Source organism: Colletotrichum karsti (genome assembly GCF_011947395.1).
Source record: "Colletotrichum karsti strain CkLH20 chromosome Unknown Scaffold12, whole genome shotgun sequence".
In the NCBI taxonomy this organism is placed as follows: domain Eukaryota; kingdom Fungi; phylum Ascomycota; class Sordariomycetes; order Glomerellales; family Glomerellaceae; genus Colletotrichum; species Colletotrichum karsti.
In genome coordinates this window covers 756,845-778,802 of record NW_024065912.1, presented here as the reverse complement: position 1 = coordinate 778,802, position 21,958 = coordinate 756,845, and the positions used below count along the sequence as shown (strand labels likewise).

The window sequence follows — 21,958 nt, the reverse complement described above, 5'->3', positions numbered from 1 at the left end:
ATATTTCCGAGCAGACAAAGCCGCATATCTCAAACTGATCACCATGTCAAAGTACATCCATCCCTCCGAACAGTACTGGTACAGCTTCTGAACAAACTCCCGTCTGGCTCAGTGATGCCGTTGGTGTCACACCGACGGGAAGAGTGCTATGGTTCCGATTCGTCCGGTGTGCTCAAGGAAATCGAAAGTCGGCTCAGCCCTGCGTTCGTCAATATGTCAGCTGCGGTTGGATCTTCTCCCGGAACGTTTTCTTCTTTGTTTCCATGCTCGATCAATGCAAACTTTATTATTCTAGCCATGGGGGCTTGTCGGTCACCTAATTGCTGGCTTCACCGACTGTAAGCTTCGGTCTCCGTTCATGGTATCTTTCCAAGTGCCGCTGACTCTTCTACTTCTCTACGTCGTCTTCCGCAGCCCGTCAATGGCCCACTGCCGCCTCCTTCAGGGCGCGTTCCGTCGCCCCAAACCAACAGCATTCGTGCAAAGCCCCCTTTTTTCAGCCCTAACTCCAACCCATAATCTGACATGGTAGTATTGTCCTCCCGGGGAACACGTCCCTCGTCTGACATGCGGCTCAAATGACAATCCGCTCCAGCGAGTACGCCTTGACTTTCTGACTCAGCAAGTGTCCTCTCTCACGCGAAGTCCTCTCGGTCACCTCACCGCCCGAGACGACCTTGTGGTGGGGAACGCTCTGCTTGGACACCATACCCAGAGGCAGGCGGGACGACGCCTCCACGTCCAGAGACACAGGCTTCTGTCCCCGTACCGCTGCGGCCTTGCCAGCATTAGCAGCCCGACCGTATTGGACCGCCTCGCCGACGAGGCCGTTAAGGTAACCCGCCTCGTTCAGACCCTCCAGGGCGGCGCTGACCTCGAGCTTCAGCGCCGTGATGAAGTCAGCCGCATCGGCCTGGTCGTCCGATGTTCCATTTGTAAGCCAGCCGCTGGGTCCAACAGAGTCGATGCAGCGTGACAGAAGCTCAGCAATGAGCGAAATGGCGCCATCCGGCGGGGCCTTTGACCCCTCGTCGCGGTCGAAGTTTGTGGCATCCACATATCGTGACGTCCAGGCACTGCCGATAAGCTGAACTCGCAGGAGGTGGATGAGGGACAAGATCTCGGTCTGGTTGAAGGTCTGGCGGAGAGCGCGTACTGTGGCGATCGAGGAGTAGCTGGCGAGCTTCTCGAATGCCGTGGTAAGCACCTGTGCGCGGATGTTTGAGTCGTCTCCCAAGTGATACTCGGCCAGCTCGAGCTCCTTCTCCAGGTGGTCGATTTCCATCTCGACGTATTCCTCCTCTTTCGTTTCTCTTGGCGCGGGCAGCAGCAGTCTAGACTGTTGATCAAGACTGCGCATGATGACTCGGATAATGAGCAGAAGTTCCTTCTCTCCAAGCTTGGTTGCTGAGACGTAGTGCAGGAGCAGGTACATGGTAGGATCCTGGTCGACGAGTCGCTCCACGAGCTTGTCAATAATCGTTGACTGGGTCGTCTCTTCGGCCATTTCGACCTTGAACGCCGCGGACATGTTGGCGTTTGTGAGATGTCCAGCATAGATGAGGTAGAGGAGGACATTGTTTGCTTGAGGAAGATCGTATCGTAGGACTGATGCACCCGATCCCTGTGCGTCCATCGAGAATACCCTGGTGATGGCGTAAAGCACCCATCGACGATCGACGGCGGGGTACTTTTCTGAGCGGTCCAGCCACTTCCACTCTGGTGTTTGCACCCCGTCGAGGTTCTCGTCTTGTTCGATGGCAACTCCAAACCTCTGAGCCAACAAAGCCTCAAACGCCTTCCATTCTTGAGCTTGCTTAAACCCGTCTGCCTTTTCTACATCTGCCAAAGACTCCTCCACGTATTCACTCGACAGAGTTCCGGGAAGATACTGCTCAAAGGCGTTGTTGCCGGTCGGCTTGGGCAAGGTTGCCGGTACGCTGTCTGATCTCGGCAGGCCGCGGCCGATGGCGTCGATCAGAAGGCCCTCCTTGCCGTGAGACTTGGGGCGCTCAATTTGGATGGAGACCAAGGTGTTGCCGACGACAGCCACAGCCATATCCAGCTTGGAGAGGAAAGTCACCAGATTGGGTGTTTGCTGCTCGTGGCCCTGGGGCAGCTCAACCGCTGTCTGAGCTTGAATTGAATGGTATGTAGGGTTGATAATGCTTGCGGAGGTTGCAGTCAGGCACAGGACCGAGTGTTCGGAGAGCTGCAGGAATGAGGTGTTGTTGACCAGCGGCAGGCGGCCTTGAAGCCTGGGAACGACGCTGGTGAGATCGTAGGTATGGAGAAGAGGACCGGAGAGCTGGAGAAGTTTGCCAGACTGGACATGGAGCTGGTAGGTAGAGGTCTCCGACGAGAGGTCTTCTTGAGACGGCAGAGGAGTGACGTGGACCTGTACCAAAGGCTGAGAAGACACCGCGGGCACAACGCCAAGAACAATGAGAAACCTTGAGGTAGTGTCTTCGTTGTTGGCACGGACGATGAGGGTGAGAACGTCCGGGTTGTACGTCTTGGGGTCAATCTGGCGGCCAAAAGAGCCGAAAGCGTCCTGTCTGCCCTGGAAAATCCCGTTCAAGACCTCAGAAGCGCTGGCATGGAGGGCGTATTCCACCTCGTACTTTGCGACAGTGGAGGGAAGCAAGTCCCTGCATAAGTTGTACGAAGATGCGCTCCACTTCTGCTCCAAGTCCTCCGCGCCGAAGCAGACGACCTGGCCATCCTTGCAGAGAGCAATCAAGTCGCCTTTCTCTGACTTCTTCAGATCGCTATCGGTGGTATCGACTGAGGTGGAAGTAAAGAGGTATTGGATCGGTGACTTGTGTTGCAGTTTCTGAGATGTGCTTGTGGAGTTGGTTTTACCAGTCGCGTCGACGACATCGCGGCAAAGAGTGACCTTTGCGCCGGTTGAGTCCTGGGTGGAGAGGTACGTGTAGTTGTTGCGACCGTTCGCGACGGCGTCTTGGTATCGAATCGAGTGCGGCGCGCAAGTGAACGACTCCTGCGGCGGGATCGGGTAGGAAGTTCGCAGACCGGATGATGGAACCTGGAAAAGTTAGCAAGGCCTGAAGGGCAGGAAGAGCGCGAGAAACTGACATGGTAAATGTTTGCCGCTTCTCCGTCGACACCGACTACAACCTCAAGCCTCTTCCTCTTCTTGGAGCCCGCCTTTTGGGTGTAGACTTCGCCGATGTGGTACTGGCCCTTGGTGTGGTCGAGAGGTCGCGGCAGAGACGCCAGGACATCCGGTCGGTGAATGCGAAAAGTGGGAGCCATTGTGAATCTTCGAAGAGCTGAACACTATCTCGTTGACTCGGATGATTCGTTGGCAGTGCCGGAGTCAGGCTGCTGCTGCAATGGCTCGTTTCAAACCAAAGTGCCCGTCGTGTAAGTGATGGCCTCAAGTCGAGAAAAAAAAAGTTGGAGGACCTTTCCGTAGTGGGGTGCGGTTCGCAGCTTGCGCATTGTTCGCACTGCCCCAGTTGCGGTTGAATGGGTATGTAGCACAGTGCAAGAAAACTTTCGGTTCACGATTGATCGGATTATCCACTTCCGACCACCGATATCGATAAGATAGCCAGAGATTAGATAAGGTACTGGCCGAAAACGATAAGACATGATGGGGTGTGGATCCGGGATGTTAAGTGTAATGGCAGTCGCGCTACACGCTACTGCCCCCCGGTAATCTTCTACGCGGTTCACGCGACTGGTGATGCCGGACATCGACAACCCAACCCACTTCTCTCACCAATTTCGAGCCTGCACCTAATACCTACTCTCGCCTGAGGAGGCAGTATTTACACAGCAGTCTTCATATAGAGACCATCTGCTTATAAGAAGGTCTCTTTCTTCTTTTACATCACTTCTAGCAGTTTGTCCTCCAGTCGCATGCCCTCTGACGTAGTTTGAAGGCGCGACGGCTGTAGCGTATGTATTGACTTGCACAAAAACCACAATCTCTTTGGAGCTTGCTAACAACTCAATTGCAGCATCGCCTGGTCTCATGGGAACTCTCTTGGTAGCCAACATGGCCCCCGAAGGGCTGGACGGCTCCAACAAGAAACTCCATCCATTCTTCGTTCCCGGAAAGACCACCGAAACCCCTGCTGCTGAGTCGAATACCACCGAAGAGGCCGCGACTTTGAACGAGAAGACCCCGAACAAGAGGCCTGGACGACCTCGGAAACAAACGCAAACCCCTCAAACAGCTTCGAGCGATGTGGAACTGCGGTCCTCGGACGTGGAAGATGACGGACGCGACCGGAAAAGGCAGAAGACGGCTGGCAGCGCGCCTAGCTCTGGAAAGAAGAGAGGTCGGCCAAGGAAGAAGCCCAATGGCACTACAACCGACATAGCAAATCACTTTTCTCAGAAGGACGGCACTTCATTGACCAAACTAGCCAACGAAGTACCGCGAACACCCCCTCCAGAACCAGAGCCAACTACGGAACAACACACCTCTTGCGCGCCACCTCCAACCTCTACCATACCGACATCAGGAGCCGCGTCGGAACCCAATTCGGCATCAGCCCCAAGTGCTGCAGCAGAACCGCAGCCGAAGCCGACGAAGGTTCTCAAGTTCAACCCGAAAACGGGCACAATCGGATCGCCTCCAAAGCCCAAGCCAGTTCCTGCAGAGGCTTCCAAAGGGACCAAGTCTTCAAAGTCGCCTGCCAAGCCATCTCGCGTCGTAACTATTAAGTACGGCCACGATACAGACTCCCGCGCGCGCATCGGTCCGCAGATCCAGCAGATCCTTGCCAGCCCCTCTGCGAAGAAATCTAGCCCAAGGTCGAAGACCACCCCCAAGAAATCGCGTCCCACTGCATCCAAGCCGGAAGACAAGTCAAAGTCGAAGGGAACACATCCCTTGTTCCTTGGAAAATCAAAAACTGCTGCAAAGCCAAACGCGCCAGTCGCGCCAGCCCCGAAACCTCCCAGGCAGACCGTCTTCACTTCCACACCATGCTCGCCGAAGAAGCAGCGGTCAATTCCTATGTCTGGAAAGGTTCCGCAGTTCGGTATGCGATCCATGGGGCTCAAAGTGCCAGGCTCCTGTCATCCCGCATGGCCAGCTCAGGGAATGGCCCATGTTAGGGGTCTGACGACTGAGGAAGAACGACTTTGTAACGCTGTCCGTCACCTCGAGGTATCATCTCGCAAGTCGAAAGGCCAAACAACAAACATCATGCCTAGCGAATCCGTCATTAGCCAGCTCGCCAGTTCCTTGGATACTATGAGCATATCGAAGTCTATTCTAGAGGCCACTGACGACGACTACCAACCGCCACCGCCCGAGCTTCGACTTCCTGGGAAGCATTTCGAGAGTGGTCGCAAATTAAGATCGAGGATCAAGCCTGAGCTTCGGACTTGTCTGCCATTGGGAAAGAACACCGAGGACAGCGACGACGAAGTCCTCACCACAACCAGACGCAAACCCCATCCGGCAATTGCGCGGCTCTACAATTCACTCGAAACTAATCTCTCGGCATATGACAAGTCTCAGTGTGAAGAGCTGACCTGGGCGCAAAAGTACGCGCCAGTTCTCGCCGAAGAGGTTCTGCAAAGCGGCAAGGAGGGCATCTTACTGAAGGAGTGGCTTCAAACACTCAGGATTCATTCCGTCCATACTGGTGTCGCTAATGCCGATCAGAAGTCATCCGGCCCCAAGTCTGGCCCTGCCCCCAAGAACAAGCGGAAGCGCAACAAAGTGGATGACTTCATTGTGTCGGATGGCGACGAGGCAGAGTTCCTGCCTAGTGTATCTGACGAGGATGAAGACGACTGGTTCCCCATGACCAGCCACGGCGCTCCTAAGAAGACCGTTGTTCGCAAAGACCTTGGTAAAGACATGAGTCGACTTACCAACGCTGTCGTTCTCAGCGGACCCCATGGCTCTGGAAAGACTGCCGCCGTCTATGCTGTTGCGAAGGAGCTCGGCTTTGAGATTTTTGAGATCAACGCCAGCAGTCGCCGCACTGGTAAGGACGTCATGGAAAAGGTGGGAGATATGACCCAGAACCATCTAGTCCAACAGAATCGCCAAGGAAAGGACGATGACCCCAAGGAGGATGACGAAACAACCAAGGACATCAAGTCTGGCAAACAGGGCACCATGATGTCCTTTTTCAAACCTAAGACGGCAAGCAAGCCGGCATTGAAGCCTGAGCAGAAGTCGCAGCCGAAGGCTGAAGAGCCAACCGAAGCTCCAAGGCCTGCCAAGGCAACAGGTCAAGGTCAGAAGCAGTCACTGATCCTACTCGAGGAAGTCGACGTTCTCTATGAAGAGGATAAGCAGTTCTGGGCCACCATCATGAGTCTGATTGCCCAGTCCAAGCGACCGTTTGTCATGACTTGCAACGATGAGACTTTGGTTCCCTTCCATAACTTCATTCTTTATGGTATCTTTCGCTTCACACCTCCACCCAAGGACTTAGCTGTGGACACGCTCCTTCTTATTGCTGCCAACGAAGGCCATGCTCTTCAACGCGCAGCAGTCAGTGCCCTGTACGAGTCAAAGGGCCACGACCTTCGAGCCTCTTTGATGGAGCTCAACTACTGGTGCCAGCTTGGAGTAGGCGACCGTCGCGGCGGCTTTGACTGGTTCTACCCAAGATGGCCCAAAGGATGCGACAAAGATGAGAATGGCGATGTCGTGCGCGTTGTCAGTGAAAGCACCTACTTAGAAGGTATGGGCTGGGTCGGCCGTGATCCTACGGTCACCTCAAGCCCACGCGCAGCAGAAGAGGAATTGATGACCCAGTGTTGGCGAGGCCTGGGATTGGACTTGGGCAACTGGCACGACTCCCTTGACATGGTATCATGGGCAAACAGCTTGCAAACGTCCTCTGCTGAAGACAGAGTCGCCGCATTGGATGCCTTCTCTGAGTTCTCTGAAGCCATGAGCACAGCCGATCTCTGTTCCAGTGGCGACTACGGACTCCAGTTCCAGGTATGTGACTGATCCTGCTACCCATCCATGGAGACCAAACTGACGAAAGTAGGAACCTCTCGATCCAACTCAGCCGGACATTACTAACAAAATGCGCGACGATTTTGTCATCGGACGGCGTCTACTCGAAGCGCCTCCGCTGACGACTTTTGTGTGCACTGCCACCGCCATTGCAACCAGCCTCAAATCCGCCGCCCGTCAGATCCTACAATCTGCTCCAAAGAGGACTGAGCCTGCGGTCAGCATGGACTGCGTTCAAGAACGGAAGGCGATCCAGCAGATGCGCCGGTCCTTCGCTGAACCGATTGGGGACAAAGCCATCTCACGATACGACATGAGTCTCGCATTTGACCCAATTGCGATTTCTGAGAAAGCAGCAGCTAGCATGTCAACCAGTCTTGAGCCGTCAGTATTCGACAGAACTATGCGGATGATTACGCTTGAGGTGGCACCCTACGTCCGCAGCATCGTCGATTACGATCATCGCCTGATGCAGGACCGTCAGCAGAGGAGCTCTTTACTCAGCGAAGGGGGCAGACCTGGTAAGCGCATGCGCAGCACTCGAAGCGCGCTCTCGGCTCAAGAGGGCGTGACGCGCGCCAGCGCTCGCCGAGAGAGCTACTTCTCTGCCGAGCTCAATACTCCGCTTGTGATGCGGACCGGAGGAGAGGATTGGCAAGCGGCCGTTGATGCAGAGATGCGTTTAATGCCGCAGGCGCCCAGTGTGGCCTCAAGTGACCATGGCGGCGAAGTCGCAGCTCCAAGCTCGAGCTCCGAGGTTCCAGTGCAGACCGGCGAGGCGCCGATTCCGGGTGCCCAGTAGATGATGATAATGAATAGGATGCATTGAAGTGGGCAAAAGCACTTTGGCTTTGGGGCGTTGTTGACATGGGACGGCACGGCATACGAACATTGAGCATTTGGTCGATAGATAACACGGCTAGATGCAATCGAACTAAATCAAATACACGCTATGCTCGAAATCCACGGGTTGTCATTCTCGATATCCCCCGTCCTAATTGTATGCGGACGCCCTCCTCGACCTCCGGTCATCAAAAACAGTCTCCCTCCTCTCCGGCGAAGGAAACCGTCTCGAACCCCTCCGGTGCCAGTCCTCGACAGCATCCTCAACCCGCCTCCTCGACGTAGTATCCTCCTCGATCACCTGCTGCGTACTGTCCCCGGCGGCGGCGGCGGCGGCGGCACCGGTCGCCGAACGTACAGTCGGAGCCTTCTCATACCTCACAACCTCGTCCCTCGGCCCTTCAAACACGGGAACGAAATTCTCCTCGACCAACGACCGCCCGCTCCGCCCATCTGCCCTCGACCTCGGCAGCGACCTCGGCAGCCGCTGCTGAGTCCTGTTGCTCGGCGGAGGCGGCGGGTGGTAGTGATCCGAGTAATACCCGTCGCTCTCGTCATCGTAGAACCTCGACCGGCGGTCGCGGTCGCGGTACTCCCTCTCCGGCAGCCTCCTCCGGCGGGTCCACTCCTCGTGCTCGTCGATGATGTACCCGTTGTGCCTGTCCCTGACGACGTTGCGGCGGACGGAGCGCCGGCCGGGCGTGTTCTCCCAGGAGCGGTGGTGGTTGTCCTTGTCGGAGCGGCGCTTGGTCCAGACGCGGTGGACGCAGATCGTGGCCACGGCGATGGCGGCGATGAAGACTGCCGTCGTCTTGAAGCTGGGCTTTTTGGGGCGAGGCGCGTGGTTGCGGATGTAATTTCGGGGGACGTTTCGGGGGTGAGGGCCGGCGGAGGATGAGCGGGAGGGGGAGTAGGAGGACGCACTTGACGTCGAAGAGGAGCGGCGGCGGGAGGGCATGGTGATGGTTTGCTGATAGGAGATTTTGAGATGTGTGTACCAGCGGGTTGCGGTGGACTTTTGAAGTGACGTCCCGATGAGATCCCCTTTGTCCGTCGTAGATGGTATATCAAGAGACCCTCCCTTGTCGTCCCAGAGAAGGTCGAAAGAGAGCAGAGCTTCTCACGACAAAGAGGGCTCACTAGTATAGGAATTTATCAAAGACCCTCCCTATCCATAGCTTTGCCCGTCAATCAGTCAGTGCGGCAGGGGTGTTCCGACGGGTTGGGCTTCGAGCTTCCCCGGTATCAGAGCCCGGACTCTTCGCAGTCTGGTGTGGTGTTCCTGTCCGAGCGGGAGGCAACCCGGAGTGTCGGTGTTGGTCGAGGCACTGCTGGGCAGATCCGAACAAGTGAGGAAATCGGCGATGAGCAAGATGGAAAAGTCGTCCTCGTGGCTGGTTTTGGCTGTTGGTTCGGGAGATTCCCATTCACCAGGGAGGTGTTCTTACGATTGCGGCGAAGTAATTCACGTATGCAGAATGTGCCAAACTTGTCGAGATGCAGTAGTCGGTTTGGAGGATGGCCCTAGATCGTCCCTGAAGCTGCGAGCTCCGGACCGATGAAGCGTTGATCGGATGGTCTGAGGGTTGGACGAGGCGGTTCCAACACGGTGACAGGAGCGAGGTATCACCACCACTCACTCACCCTCATAACAAACTCAACAGGAATCCAGTTCATTTTGTTTGACTGTTTGATTAGCACTTCTTCTTCCCGCCTTACGTAGTACAAACCGCTAGTCCGGTCCGGTCCAAGCCGGTTTTAGTCTCTCTCGCGCGCTTGCGAAGGACAACGACAGCCTGGAGCCAGGAAGTTCCGGTTCTCGTATGACGGGAAGCAGAGCGAGCGAACGATGCCCACACTGACCGGTCGTTGCGCAGAGCGGCAAAGAACAGACAGGGGTAGAGAGGTTTGCGAGACGAAGAGCTCGTTCCTTGGGGCGGCTTCGTTCCCCGGGAGTCCATGCGCGAGGCATACGGCGCGCGCTTCGGTGCTGTCTCGTACTTTTCCTCTCGTCTTCTTATTTGCCCCTTCTTCCGATCCGATTCGATACGGTTGAAGTAGGCGATTCGCATATCACCACCACTCTCGCAGGTAGGTAGGTAGGTGTCGCACCGAGAGCGTGATGAGGGTGAATGATGGAATTCGAATCCTCTGCCGTTGCATGCCGCGATTCTCGTCACTGGACCACATGAACTGTGGAATGCGTGAGGTGAGGTTGGGGGTGAGCTAGACGGCGCGTGGTCATGACGTGATGGCTGTTGATTGGTCAATGGTTGGTGAGGGAGCACCGGCGCGGGTGTGACGACACACAAGGAAGCTAGTTTTGGCCTAGATGGTCATTTTTGATGTTCAAGTAAGGTATGCTTCTCAAAGCTTGGGGGGCCTGTCGTTGGACGACTTCATGTCGTCCACGGTAGGCTCATATCATCAACTTTTAATCACCAAATTCAAGTAAGGTATCAGCACAACTCTAATGAACAACTCTAACAATAACTTCTATCTATACCACCAACTCTATACGAATAACTCTAAACAAACCCAGGCTCTTAGAAAACCCCCATTCCCAACGCGACCATTTGTACCAAAAACAGAGAAACGACAAAGCTCTTCAAACCAACCCAAGCCCGTCCGCGGACCGTCCGCATCCTCATCTCATACTTGGCCCTCTTAATCGCGTCCTTCACCGGCTGCACCTGATCCCTGACATCGCCAGCCTCGTAAAGCATTATCCTCTCCTCGGCGAGCCACAACAAGGCGTTCATCGCGGTGTACCTGCTCCCCGGACCGTTCTGCAACATCCTCTCCAACAGGTCCTCCAGGACCTTGTGGAAGCGAGAACTGTGGCCAGCGTCACACCGTCTCGACCTCTTCAACCCTCCAAGCCTGCTCGCCGCATCGTGCCCCTTCAACACTCCAGACCTGGACCTCTGCAGCCGGTCCCCGCGGCCGAACTCGTGTAACTCGAACAGGACCAACCCCAACATCCACACGTCGCTCGCCATCGTCGGCTTGTACTCCCCCCTGCCCCTGTTACCGCCCTCCCTGCGCCGGTGGAACTCGGGCGCGACGTACAGCGGCTCCGGAAACGACCAGTCCCTCAACACGTGCGGCACGAGCCCGTGACCGATGAGCTTGTAGGTCTCCCTCCGCTCCGGGCCGGGAGGACAGCCCCCCCGGAGGTGGAGGATGTGTCGCGGCTCGACGCTGCCGTGGACGACGCCCCGTCCGTGGAGATACGCCAGCGCCTGGAGCATGTCCCACGCGACGTCGAGGATCTCCCTGTCCGACATGGCGGCGGCGCGGGGGTCGATTCCCTTCCAGTCGGTGTGCTCCGTGACCAGGGAGTTGAACAAGTCGGCGTGGGCGGTGCGGGCCTTGTTGTGGTTGGCGGCATCGCTGTGGTTTTCGCTGCCGAGATAATCTTTGTAGCGGAGGACATGGGCCTGAGATGTCAAGTTAGCTCCCAATGTTTCTTTTTCCATCCAGAATGTCCAAGTAATGTGGACAACTAGAAGAGTAAAAATAAAAACTCACAAAACAAGCCTCGTCAGACAACGCAGCCTCCGCCCTGCCCAAACGCTCCAGCGCGCGCTTCTGCCCGTCACCGAGGCCCACGAACGTGATGAACGCCAAGTCGTGGTCATCGACACGCCAGTAATCGGCACCCGTATTCGGTGTTTGGCGTTTGCGATATCCCTCGCGCACCACGTAATGGCCGGAGCAGTTGCCGATCTTTTCGCAGACGACGTAAGGGCCCTCGTCGACGACTCCGAGTGCGTATTTGACTTCTTCGACTTCGTCCTCCCCGCGGGCCGGCATCTTCAACTTCGGGATGGCTGTGGATAGATGAACGCGGGTTGATGGTGAGTTGGCGAGCTGCTGATGAGGAGGAAAAACAGTCTCAGGTCGAGTTCGAGGCTGGTGTTAAATATTGTGTCGAGTTCTGAAGGTGGTGGTGTACATCCTCAGGCCCTCATACTCCTTCCTTTGGACTCTCGGGTTGTTGGCCGTCTTCATTGGGCCCGTTTCGGTCGTTCGGGTCGGTAGGAGAGGCCTCGAGACTGTGAGATCCATTGTGAAGAATGTCTCGCCTCGGCCACATTTGCAACAGAGGGGTTGTTCTCAGAACAAGAGGGATATAAAGGATTCATATTGCAGCACTTAGCGACTGATGATAAGTGACAGTAATGGATAATGATCCATCTTTATGCTTCACCTCACTCTCTTTGTCCTTCGAATCACTAAGAAGTCAGGTTTTCTCACTTATCATATAAATTCCAGCTGAGGCCTGAACTTCAAGGAGACCTGAGTTGCAGAGTACGGCCACAAACGAAGGCGACCCTGTAGAGTGGCATTTGAAGATCCAGGTTTCTTGATGGGGAAACACAACCCTTCCATTCATCAAGATGTAGTTAAACTAGCTCTATACGCTTTTTAATAACGAGATAAAACGGTACTCAAAACCGTACTAGTAAAGCAACATGAGCCACGCAGATCTTCATTCTCAACGACGGTCTCGACCTGGCCCCAGACCAATCATGTGGCCGATACACGGGAATACATCAACAACGCAATAGGCAGAGACTCGTATTTCAGAACACAGAACTGTTACAACCCACTAATACTTCTATCCAGCTCACCCAGTCCCAAGACTAACTGTCCTTATCACTGGTGCTGCTACGCCTAATAACACTCATTATCTTGGGCAATGACGAGACACCCAAGGCAAAGTCTTCGCGAGGAAACAACCAATTCAAAACTCTTTGATGAAGCTCCCATTCAAAGAAGCCTCACATATTAAATCGACCATACAATCCAACACCGTCAACCCGCAAAATCCAGCCAGTCAGGTCTCTTGTCAGCAACCGGACATACCTCCGAATCGCTCGAAAGGATTACTCATACAGTATCGCGTGGGAACTCACACTGGCCACACCGTGTTCGCACTCCGTCATCGTCAAAATTGCATGTCACCGCTCATCTCTCATTGGCTCAACCGCTCAACTCAATCCCATCTCACTCACATGCACATTGTTTGCAGACTTCATATTTTGCTGTTTTACTGATTTGATTTGTCTTGATCTTTCGTGATCTAGTGCTGTCATTGCTGACATTTGCATCTATCTACTTTCGTCGGCCCATCGACGATGTCGGAAGAACCAAAAATTCCGAAGTCTTCCTGCTCATCCCGAGCTTGGCCTGTTCGTGCTGAGGACCACCTCGCACTTTGGGTAGATATTACATGGAACATGGGCCCTTGACCTTTTGCCAGTCCCAACCTGATGAAAAAAAATAACTAAACTCCGCCTGATGCATGATTTTTGAGCAAAACGTGGCTTCTGGGTTTCGTGCTTTCCATCACCCAACCATCAAATGTCAATCCGGCCGTTTCCCAGACTGGTCGTAAAATGAGGCCCTTCCGACGCCCGAAACAATGCAATGCTAGAAAGATAATAAATCGAAAATTACTTGACTTCATGATTGACTCATGTGTCCGCGGAGGCACGCGAACTCCTAGTTCGGGTACGGTCCCTGAGGAAGGCCGTGGGGCATCTGCGACATCTGGTTCATCCTGTAGGGAGCGTTCATGAATTCGGGGACAACTCCAGTTCGCAAGTCGTTCCGCCTGCCGAGAGGTTGGTAGTGCATCTGCGTTGTAGGCAGGTGGTACTCGTTGAGAGAAGCTGACGGTGGTGGGTAGAGGAGGGTGTTGACGTGGCGAATCGGCTTGTACGGGCTCGGCCTCTGCTGCAGGTACACACTAGGCGAGTGCGAAATGGGCGTGTGCGCGATAGGAGTGTGAATGACCGATGCAGGGAACTGCTCGCCGAGAGGCGAGGAGGCGTAGACGGAGAGGCTGCCAGGGCTGTGTCTCTTGGTCGGCGTGCCGTACCCAATAGCCGGGTGCATCGGGACAGTCGCTGGCGTAAGAGACGGCTGCGGCATGGAGACGGCTGCCGACATGGGGAGTTGCGGCATCGAGGTCACAGCCGTGGGAGGGGGGTACACAGTCGACATGGCGCGAACACCTGTTCCCAAGGGCGGCAGAGATACGTGAGGTCCCGTGTTGTAGTTCTTCGTCGGGGCGTAGGCCATCTGCTGAGGAGCAGGGTTGGTATTGAGCGTCAGGTTCGGAACCGGGAGACGAATCGGCTGCTCGCCCACTACCGGGGGTCGGACGATGGGAGCCATGGCGGTTGGCTGTCTCGATAAACGTTTCGCAGCGGGCTCGATGTCCTCATCTGAGCTTCTCTTCCTTCCGTTCATTCCAACATGCTTGCCTGAGAGAGGCGAGAGTGGTGGGTTGTAGGCCGAGGGCCACGCCTGGGTGCTCGGCTGGATAGTCGTGCTAGGCGAAAAGATGGCGGTAGCGGACGGGGTGAGGGGAGGGAATGAGACTGCTGCCTGAGCTGCCGCAGTGGGCGACGGCACCGGAGAGGTGAAGGACTTGCTGAGGGGCGAGGTGGGTTGCTTCAAGGCCCTCTCGTAATACTCTGAGAAGCATGAGAGCTTAACCAGCCATTCCTCCCACTCCTCCTTGGTTGCCAGCAGGCTGTATCGCATGTTGCTGAGAAATTCGACTTCCATAACGTGAATTTCTTGCACAGAAATACCCGAAACCTCGGCCCAAGTCTTATTCGTGTACGTGTTGTCATCCAAAACTGTTGTCTGTCAGCTTCGTCCGACTAATGAATGCAAGTCTTCACTTACACTTGTTGCCCAGCATGAGCGCAACCGTCAGAAGACGGTATTCACTGCCGGAGCGGCCCTTCACCGCAGGATTCGTTGTCTTCAATCTGTAGACGAAAAGGAGGGCGAGGAGGATGACGTTTTGCGTGACTTGTGTCGTCGAGAGGACGCTGTAGGCCCATTTCTTGAATTGGGGGAACGGAGCCGCGTACTCTGTCAAGCGTGGGACAGTGGCAGTCGGGGGTCGTGATCGGATATTCTCGGCAGCTCGCAGGGTGTCGATAGACTCGAACCAGAAGAGGCAGGTTATCTACAAAGCTGTTAATTTCGATTCCCGCCATCCAAGCAAAAAGAACTTACCTGCGCCGCAAAGTCTGCCAAATTGCCGCCCTTGGGGTTGATGCAGCTGGGTATTTGCAGACTGTGCAGGACCAGAGCCGAGGAACCTCTCCTGGAAGAGGTACCATCCGTCTTGTTGATGGCGCCTGAAGTTGGTGTTGACGGGCGAGTCGAGTGCTTCGAAGTCGTAGAGAATTGGCTAGCACCGGAGGCAGGGTTCGCTACCGGTTGTGCTTGAGGGTAGGTATTTGTCGGTTGGGTGTATCGAGGGTATTGGGGAGCTCTCGCAGCCTCGGCCACGACAGCCTTGGGGCCCCTTGCTTGGGCGGCGGCCGATGTGTATGAGGGGAGAACATGGCTGTCGTAGGCGACGAGGTGAGGGGCGTGGTAGGTAGCACTCATGGCTTCGGTTGGCGGCGTGTTAAGCCCGCTCCGGCGGAGAGCAGCTCCAGCCCCGAGATCGAACCTGGAGTCCTTTTGCACGCGGGCGACGTTGTAGGGTTGCTGAGAGTAGCTCTGTCTGCACGACGCGGGATGTGCAGGAGAGATGGGGAGGCTGTAGAAGGGCAATGGTGCGGCAGTCGACATCGAAGCGGGGGGTTCGAGGAGTTCGTGAGAGACGACCTTGGGCTGGTCGTTGGCGGGTATAGGTCTCGGTTGCTCGAGGATGTCGGGAAGAAGAGTTGGTAGAGTCGAGAAGAGAGCAAGCTGAGAGAGGTGAGTGGAGGAGAAGAAGCCAAAGCTGGCGGCTGCTACATTTGCAGTAGTAGCGGGTGACAGGCAGTGACGACGGCGATTCGCTCAAAAGAAGCTTCCCACGCGCGTTCAAGCGGGCAGAATACTAGGGAATTCGAGTCAGGAGACGGTTGAGGCGTAGCTGTCGGTTCTTGATCGTTCCCGGAATTTGTCCTCGTCTTCTGGCTGGCAAGATGTGAGTTTCGTGGCAGAGTAGTTTGGTATCCCGATTATAGGCGAATCCCTAATTGCTGGCCATGGCAGGTCGGACGGATCGTGAACTCGTTTGTCGACCCGGGAGAACCCAAGAAAATCGTCACTTCTGGTCGGTGGTTGAGAGGGGTGGTGGGGGAATCTCTGGAAGAAGGTCCGTTGTTGGCGGAGACGAGGTAGGCAGACCAGACCCCTTAAAGACTGAAAGTGAATCGTCGACACAAGTTCGCTCTGCTTTCGAGACGGAAGGTGGGAGAGAAAGCGAGGCTCGGCGGTAGAGGTGAAAGTGAAGAAGGGTCGGGCGAGGTAAAGGCGAGGTATGGTGCGGTACGCAAGGCAAGGGTTCGACTTCAGATCATCCGTGTAAATGAAGTAAGGTAAGTGGAGGGCTCGCGGGCGTCGTCAATGAGGGCCGTGATTCGGTAGGCTGCAGGAGTCGGCGTGGGTTCTGGGTTCCAAAGAAGGGCAGGCTTGCAGTTGTAATTGTATTGTACGGGAGATAAAAAAAAATGGAAATGAGGAATTGAAGCGGTCGAACAAGGCGGCGGGTTGAATGGGGTCAAAAAGCAAAAGAGATCAAGGGTCAGGCAGGTCAAGCAGTACAGAGTAAGGTATCGGTAAGGTCAGGTAAAAGGCAGGCACGAAGCTGGCAGATTGAAGCAAAAACGGAGGTCGGAGTCGGGCCTAGCTAGGAGTGATATGGTTGCGTCGTTGGTTGTCTGGACTCTCAATTTTTGGAGTCTAGTGTATCCAATCCGCACGCCGTGTCGCTGTACGAAGGTACAAGGACCATGACCGCAGTTTGATGGGTCCTTGGGGGTAGTCGTGGTAAGGTACAGGAGGCATGGCCGTGGCATGGAACAGCATGGGATTAGGGTGGGAAGGACATGGAGGAGGAGGACATGGAGGAGCAGGAGGGAGGGTATCTAGATACGTACCTTTTTACTTCTGGGTAAGGTGGTGAGTGTTGAAAGTACCTTGTTCCATGTCGGGGACAAGAAGGTGAAAGTGAGAGGACGGCGGGAGAATGAGGTTAAAGGTACGTACCCTCTCTTTTCTTTCCACAATCTGAGTGCCGGGTGCTTCGTGCTTCGTGCTTTCCCTCCACTGACTTAGAACTTTGGTTCCGGTCCTTGAGAGACCTGACCTGAGTTGTGGTTTATGGACGGAGAAGGAGAAGGCTCCAAGGCCAGTCCAAGGCATAGCATACCTAGCTCGTGGCTCATGGCTCAATGTCTCCTCAGCGAATGGACGGCCAGCCAACCCAGCCCGGCCCAGCCCAGTCCAGTAGGCGCAGCGAAAGCGCAGGAGGATGGATGGCCCCTCAACTCCATTAAAAGGGACAAGCAGGAGCCAGGAGCAATACCTGCCTCACTAGCACTAAGTATTTGCACAGAAGGGGAAGGGATGAGATGAGATGTCGCAGGAGAATTGGAAGGAGAAGGAGCTGCTGCTGCGGCAGGTGAGGACAACAGAAAAAAGGTACTTTGAAACTGCCGCAGATTGGCAGCAAACAAGCCGGTACCTGCGCGGACTTGAGTATCTGAGCGGGACGCTGAACGGAGGAAGGACCGGTTAAGGTCCAAAAGTGTGGAAGGTACCTCTCCTTTCCCTTCCATACGCAGTACCCAGCAAGTGAGAAAAGGCAGTGTTTCCAGCAGCAGGGTCCTCCAAAGCCATGTTCAGCACCCCAGATGTACCGCCTCACTTCATATTGGCGGCAAAGATACCCGCGTGCTGCTTGTTGCTTGCTTGCTGCTTCCCTTTTGCTTTTTTTTTTTTTCGCTTCCTCTTCTGCGTGCTCCTCCGCAGCAACACTTCGCCAAAGCGAAAGCAAGCACAAGCAAGCAATGAGCAACACACGCAACTCAGCCCAGAGACAGACCCATCTGCCCATCAATAGTTTTCGCCAAGCAGGATACGGATTGCATTCGTAATTCAGAACGTCTCCGCCCCTTTGTAGCTTTACCTACCACGGCAACCTCGTACCCATCCAATGTACAGAGTATCATCAGTTGCAATTGCCATCTAAAGGCCAGCCAGGGACCAATCCTGCCTAGCGTGGCTTCCCATCTTAAAGTGCCTCGGTGGTAAGGCAAGGCAAAGGCAAGCCAAGGCAAGGCAAGGCAGGAGAAGAGAGTCAGAGAACGTACCGCCTTGGTCCCTAGGCAATCCTAGCCCCTCGTCCACAGTCCTCAGTCCCTCAGTCCCCAGCAAAAGACTCATCAAGCGTGAGGTAAGGTGTGAGAGGTGGGATGCGAGTGGTGGTGGGTGTGGGAATGGAAATGTGGAAGCCAAAGGAAAAGAGTGAAGTGGAAGTCGTCCTTTCCTTTCCTTTCCGTCTTGGTGGAGAGGCACCTGAGTGGTCAGGTTGTTTCCCTTGCTGCATGGTATTTTTTTTTCCCTTCGTCTTGCTGCTGCTGCTCACACCAGTCCGTTTTGGAACTAGCTCCATTTGACGCCCAGTGAGTCGTGACCGCCGCTCTAGCGACCGGCGGACCACACTGCAGTGTCCAGCCAGACAGGCCACAGGGAATGGGGGCAAGAGGGAAAGGGAAAGGGCAGGAAGGAAGGGGGGCAGGGGTCCGCCCGTACGGTGCAAGGGCAAAAAAAGACAGTTGACGGTGGGGAAGGAATACAGAGGGGGAAAAAAAAAAAGAATTAAAGAAAAAATGGCGGTACGTACCTTGTCTTCTTGAGCCTTGGTGCCTGTCCGTCGGGTGCCTCATTGGATTGGTTTTGATTTCCAGTCTTACACCCGCACCCCCTGACTTTCTTCCAAATGTCACACCCCCTCTTGTCCTCTGATTGAGAATGTGAGAATTCCACGTCCAGGATACCCGGGCAGGGTCGGGTGGGGTTTCGAAGCCTCTGGTCCCGTCCTTCGTCCTTCCTCGGTCTGCATTTGGCGTTGTTGGTGTCTTTGGCCGCTCGCTTCAGCACACCAGCGGCTGTACCTTTCCATACAGGTAGCAAAGCAACACTTGAATCTGCTTCGCTGCAGTCGGGGACATTGCAACTTACAAGCATTGGATGCCACCGCCGAAACTGCGCAGTCTCTGCGGTGCCCGTGACGGCTTGGTGGAGGCAATCCAATATGGACTTTATCCAGCCCCAAGTCCTGGATACCCTGAAAGGCCGAAAAACGCCAGCCATTTCCCTCCTTTCTCGTGTACCCTGGACTTCTCCTCTGCTTCCTTTCAGACCTCTTGGTTCAGATTGACCGGATTGACGGCTAATTCCTATCCCTACTCATCAAGTCAGCTCAGAACGACACCGTATTACGGGTTCCATACGTCCACCTTTCGTGCTTTGTTGCAGCTGGTAGCGTACGTATGCAGCACCTTATTATCCACACCAACAACTTCTCCTTACCGTCATTCCTCACCACCACCACCATCATCATCATCGTTGACACCGCCGCCATCGTCGTCTCTGTCGTCGCCATCGTTGGCCACCATCCATCTGTCCATCCATCCATCCCTTCTCGTCCCATCCATCCCATCCCAATCGTGTCCCATCCCGCCCCGTCCACTCCAATCCATCCGCCGCCGCCGTCGTCGTCGTCGCAATACAGCATCCCCACACGAAACTCTCTCGGCCCTAGGCCACTTCTTCGGGGCGTCTTTTCCCAGAATCCCAGTTACTGTACCTACCACCCTGCCAACCTGAACCTGCCCTGCCCACCAGAACTAACATTACGAATGTCCATCTCTCAGACTCTCATGTACGAATGTGCCCTGCCCGGGACAGACACGGCATGCTAGTGCGCCGTAACCCGCCCGCCCGTAATACCTCGCTGAATCCTCATTTTGACTCGGGCAACCGGTACGGGATACGCTGCCACACGATTAATGAAGCAAAAGAAATGTACCAAGTACGTGCAGTCCATACCTTACCTTAACACACACCGCGCCGCGCCTTACCATGTCTGGAGCGACCTGTCGCTCAACTCGCATTCCAATTGGTCTGCTGCAGCCCATTTCCTCTTTCACAAGATGGAGTCTTTCTCTGGTCGTCGTCTCCGTCCTCCGCCGCCGACGACGCCGATTCCCTCGCTTACCGATTCAGGAACGCAGTCGGGCGGGCGTCTTGTGCAGCTTGTCGCTCCGGCCTTGTCCTTGGTTTGATCCTAGACTCCCAGCTCTCGTCGTCCATGTACAGAGTAATTTGGGGCTCCTCACACTTTGTGACTTCCAAGCCGAAAAAGGTCGCAGGTGAATATCCGGCTGCCCCTCACGCCCTCGTCCGAGTGAGTGGATGTCGTGCCTCGTTTTCGTGCAGGTCAATATCTCCCTCTCTACCGATGATTCCCGGGTGACGTCTCTCAAATTCTTGCACCGCCGACTCAAACCCACATCAACTTGTTTCCTGTGTGTGGTTAACCGCAAAGCCTCTCCCCCCAAGCCAACAGCCAACAAGCCTTTCGATGACGGTACTTGCCGTTGTCGGTTGGTGAGCATGAGCAGAGCAATAGCACGTCCACTTACGCGCACCTAACTCCCATGTTTGACCCCCAATAATACTGCGTCTAAAGATATCAACCCAAGGACCGACCCCCAGGCCCAGGGTCAGATGCACTTTGCGGAAGACATCGCTCTTTCGGGCATAGCGCCCCGACATATGTTGGCTCGATACCTCGACACCTCGACGATCCATCCTGTCTCAACCTGCCAACACACCCTTCAAGAGGCTGGCTGGCTTGCAAGTCAGTCCTCAGAAAGACACACAAATGTCTCCACGATAATTTACCTTGTAATACGTATCAAGTAGGTGTCAAAGGTTCGCAACAGGTCAGACGGAAGAGCGCCGCACCGCATAGCAACGCAACGCAACGCTACGCACCGCACCGCACCTCACATCAGCGGGCAACCACGCCGCTCCGACAGGGAAGACGCTCCAAAGGGTAACTCACCTCACCCCGTTGTCGTTGTCGCCGTGTGCGAGAAAACGCGCTGTGTAATCTCGTCCCAGCCCGCCGCTCGGCAAGGTACCTCTCGGTTACCGTAAGTTTCGGCACGTTTGCCATGCGATGCCTCATCGTCTCCCCCTCTACTTTCTCTCGTCGTAAATCTCTCCGTAAGAAACTCCAAGACTCGTAAAGTGCCAGAGATATCTCCGTATCCGTACCCCACTGCCATAGCACACAAGGCATTTGCATTGGATTCGCCGCCGCGATTTGCCCAGTCCAGAAGCCGGTTGCATCCACCTCGACAGGCAGACAGACCGACCGACGGACCGACCAACTGAGACGGACGAGGTTGACCCTAATCCCAATTCTCAGCCAAGACGCAGTTCGAGGCCGCGGAAGGCAAAGCAAAGCCAACAGACCAAAGCAAGCACAGTGCGCCGTGATACCTCACAACACCACGCACCAGAAACACGGCTGCTGGCGGCACCGCACCGTCTTCCGCCTGCCTGCCCGCCTGCGTGTCGGGCTTGTTTTGCTGATGGTGGGGGAGCGGGCGGGAACTGCTCAGTAATGTACTGTATGCACCCTACTCGCTCTCTTCTTCGTTCTTCACCCCTACCAGTACGGAACACTGCGCAGGCTCGCACTCTATCGTCGCACGCTGTCGTCAGAGGTAAAAGGTAGGGACGGATCTGGCTGAGGCCGTGATATGTGCCCATGTTAGCGCACCCATTAAGACCTCCCATCCACTCTTCCCTCCTGCCAATCATCAGTTGCAAACTGCACCAGTCAAAGCCCCTCTTTGCCTCATTCCCGGGGAATTGACATTGCAGTTCACTCACCACTAAGAACGGTAAGGCATGGGCGACTAGGCGCCCAGCCCAACAAGGACCCCTTTTGAAATTCGTGCAAGTCAACACCCTAGCAAGCCAAGTTGATACTCCTGCGGCGGCGGTTTTTACGAACGGGATACGTTCGTTGTTCGATCCAACCAGGGGTTGCCTTGGACACCGTCTTCTGTCGTGTCTTCAGTTAGCCCCTGTGCAACGTAAGGAGAATGTCTGTAATCAACGAGCAATAAGCCTTCAAAGACGGGCCACTCTCGCCATCGTCAACGTAACGACGGCCCTGTTTGCTCGTCCCTCTCTCAAAATAGAAAGTTGAGAATGCGGGCGACAGGTCAGGACTCAGGCCGGGCCATCGTAATGATGGATGGCATAGGACAGGGCTCTGTGGTTGGTCCGCCGGCG

The 21,958-nt window shown here is 55.2% G+C and overlaps 5 protein-coding genes across 5 annotated transcripts; 1 reads left to right on the top strand and 4 right to left on the bottom strand.

Annotated features, from left to right (window-relative positions):
- Nucleotides 1–574: 574 nt before the first annotated feature.
- CkaCkLH20_04607 (uncharacterized protein) lies at nucleotides 575–3,279 on the bottom strand (the record flags this gene model as incomplete). Its single annotated transcript, XM_038887326.1, has 2 exons — nucleotides 575–3,049; nucleotides 3,100–3,279. 2 exons carry the CDS (start codon nucleotides 3,277–3,279, stop codon nucleotides 575–577), a joined length of 2,655 nt encoding a protein of 884 aa, XP_038747492.1.
- Nucleotides 3,280–4,006: 727 nt separating this feature from the next.
- CkaCkLH20_04606 (ATPase) lies at nucleotides 4,007–7,778 on the top strand (the record flags this gene model as incomplete). Its single annotated transcript, XM_038887325.1, has 2 exons — nucleotides 4,007–6,955; nucleotides 7,008–7,778. The coding sequence occupies 2 exons, from the start codon at nucleotides 4,007–4,009 to the stop codon at nucleotides 7,776–7,778; spliced, it is 3,720 nt and encodes a 1,239-aa protein (XP_038747491.1).
- A 192-nt stretch (nucleotides 7,779–7,970) lies between these two features.
- Nucleotides 7,971–8,777, bottom strand: CkaCkLH20_04605 (uncharacterized protein; the record flags this gene model as incomplete). The annotated part of the gene is made up of 1 exon (XM_038887324.1): nucleotides 7,971–8,777. The coding sequence occupies one exon, from the start codon at nucleotides 8,775–8,777 to the stop codon at nucleotides 7,971–7,973; it is 807 nt and encodes a 268-aa protein (XP_038747490.1).
- Nucleotides 8,778–10,365: 1,588 nt separating this feature from the next.
- Nucleotides 10,366–11,921, bottom strand: CkaCkLH20_04604 (uncharacterized protein; the record flags this gene model as incomplete). The annotated part of the gene is made up of 3 exons (XM_038887323.1): nucleotides 10,366–11,262; nucleotides 11,354–11,698; nucleotides 11,799–11,921. The coding sequence occupies 3 exons, from the start codon at nucleotides 11,919–11,921 to the stop codon at nucleotides 10,366–10,368; spliced, it is 1,365 nt and encodes a 454-aa protein (XP_038747489.1).
- Nucleotides 11,922–13,333: 1,412 nt separating this feature from the next.
- CkaCkLH20_04603 (cyclin) lies at nucleotides 13,334–15,628 on the bottom strand (the record flags this gene model as incomplete). The annotated part of the gene is made up of 3 exons (XM_038887322.1): nucleotides 13,334–14,481; nucleotides 14,531–14,819; nucleotides 14,870–15,628. 3 exons carry the CDS (start codon nucleotides 15,626–15,628, stop codon nucleotides 13,334–13,336), a joined length of 2,196 nt encoding a protein of 731 aa, XP_038747488.1.
- Nucleotides 15,629–21,958: the final 6,330 nt, after the last annotated feature.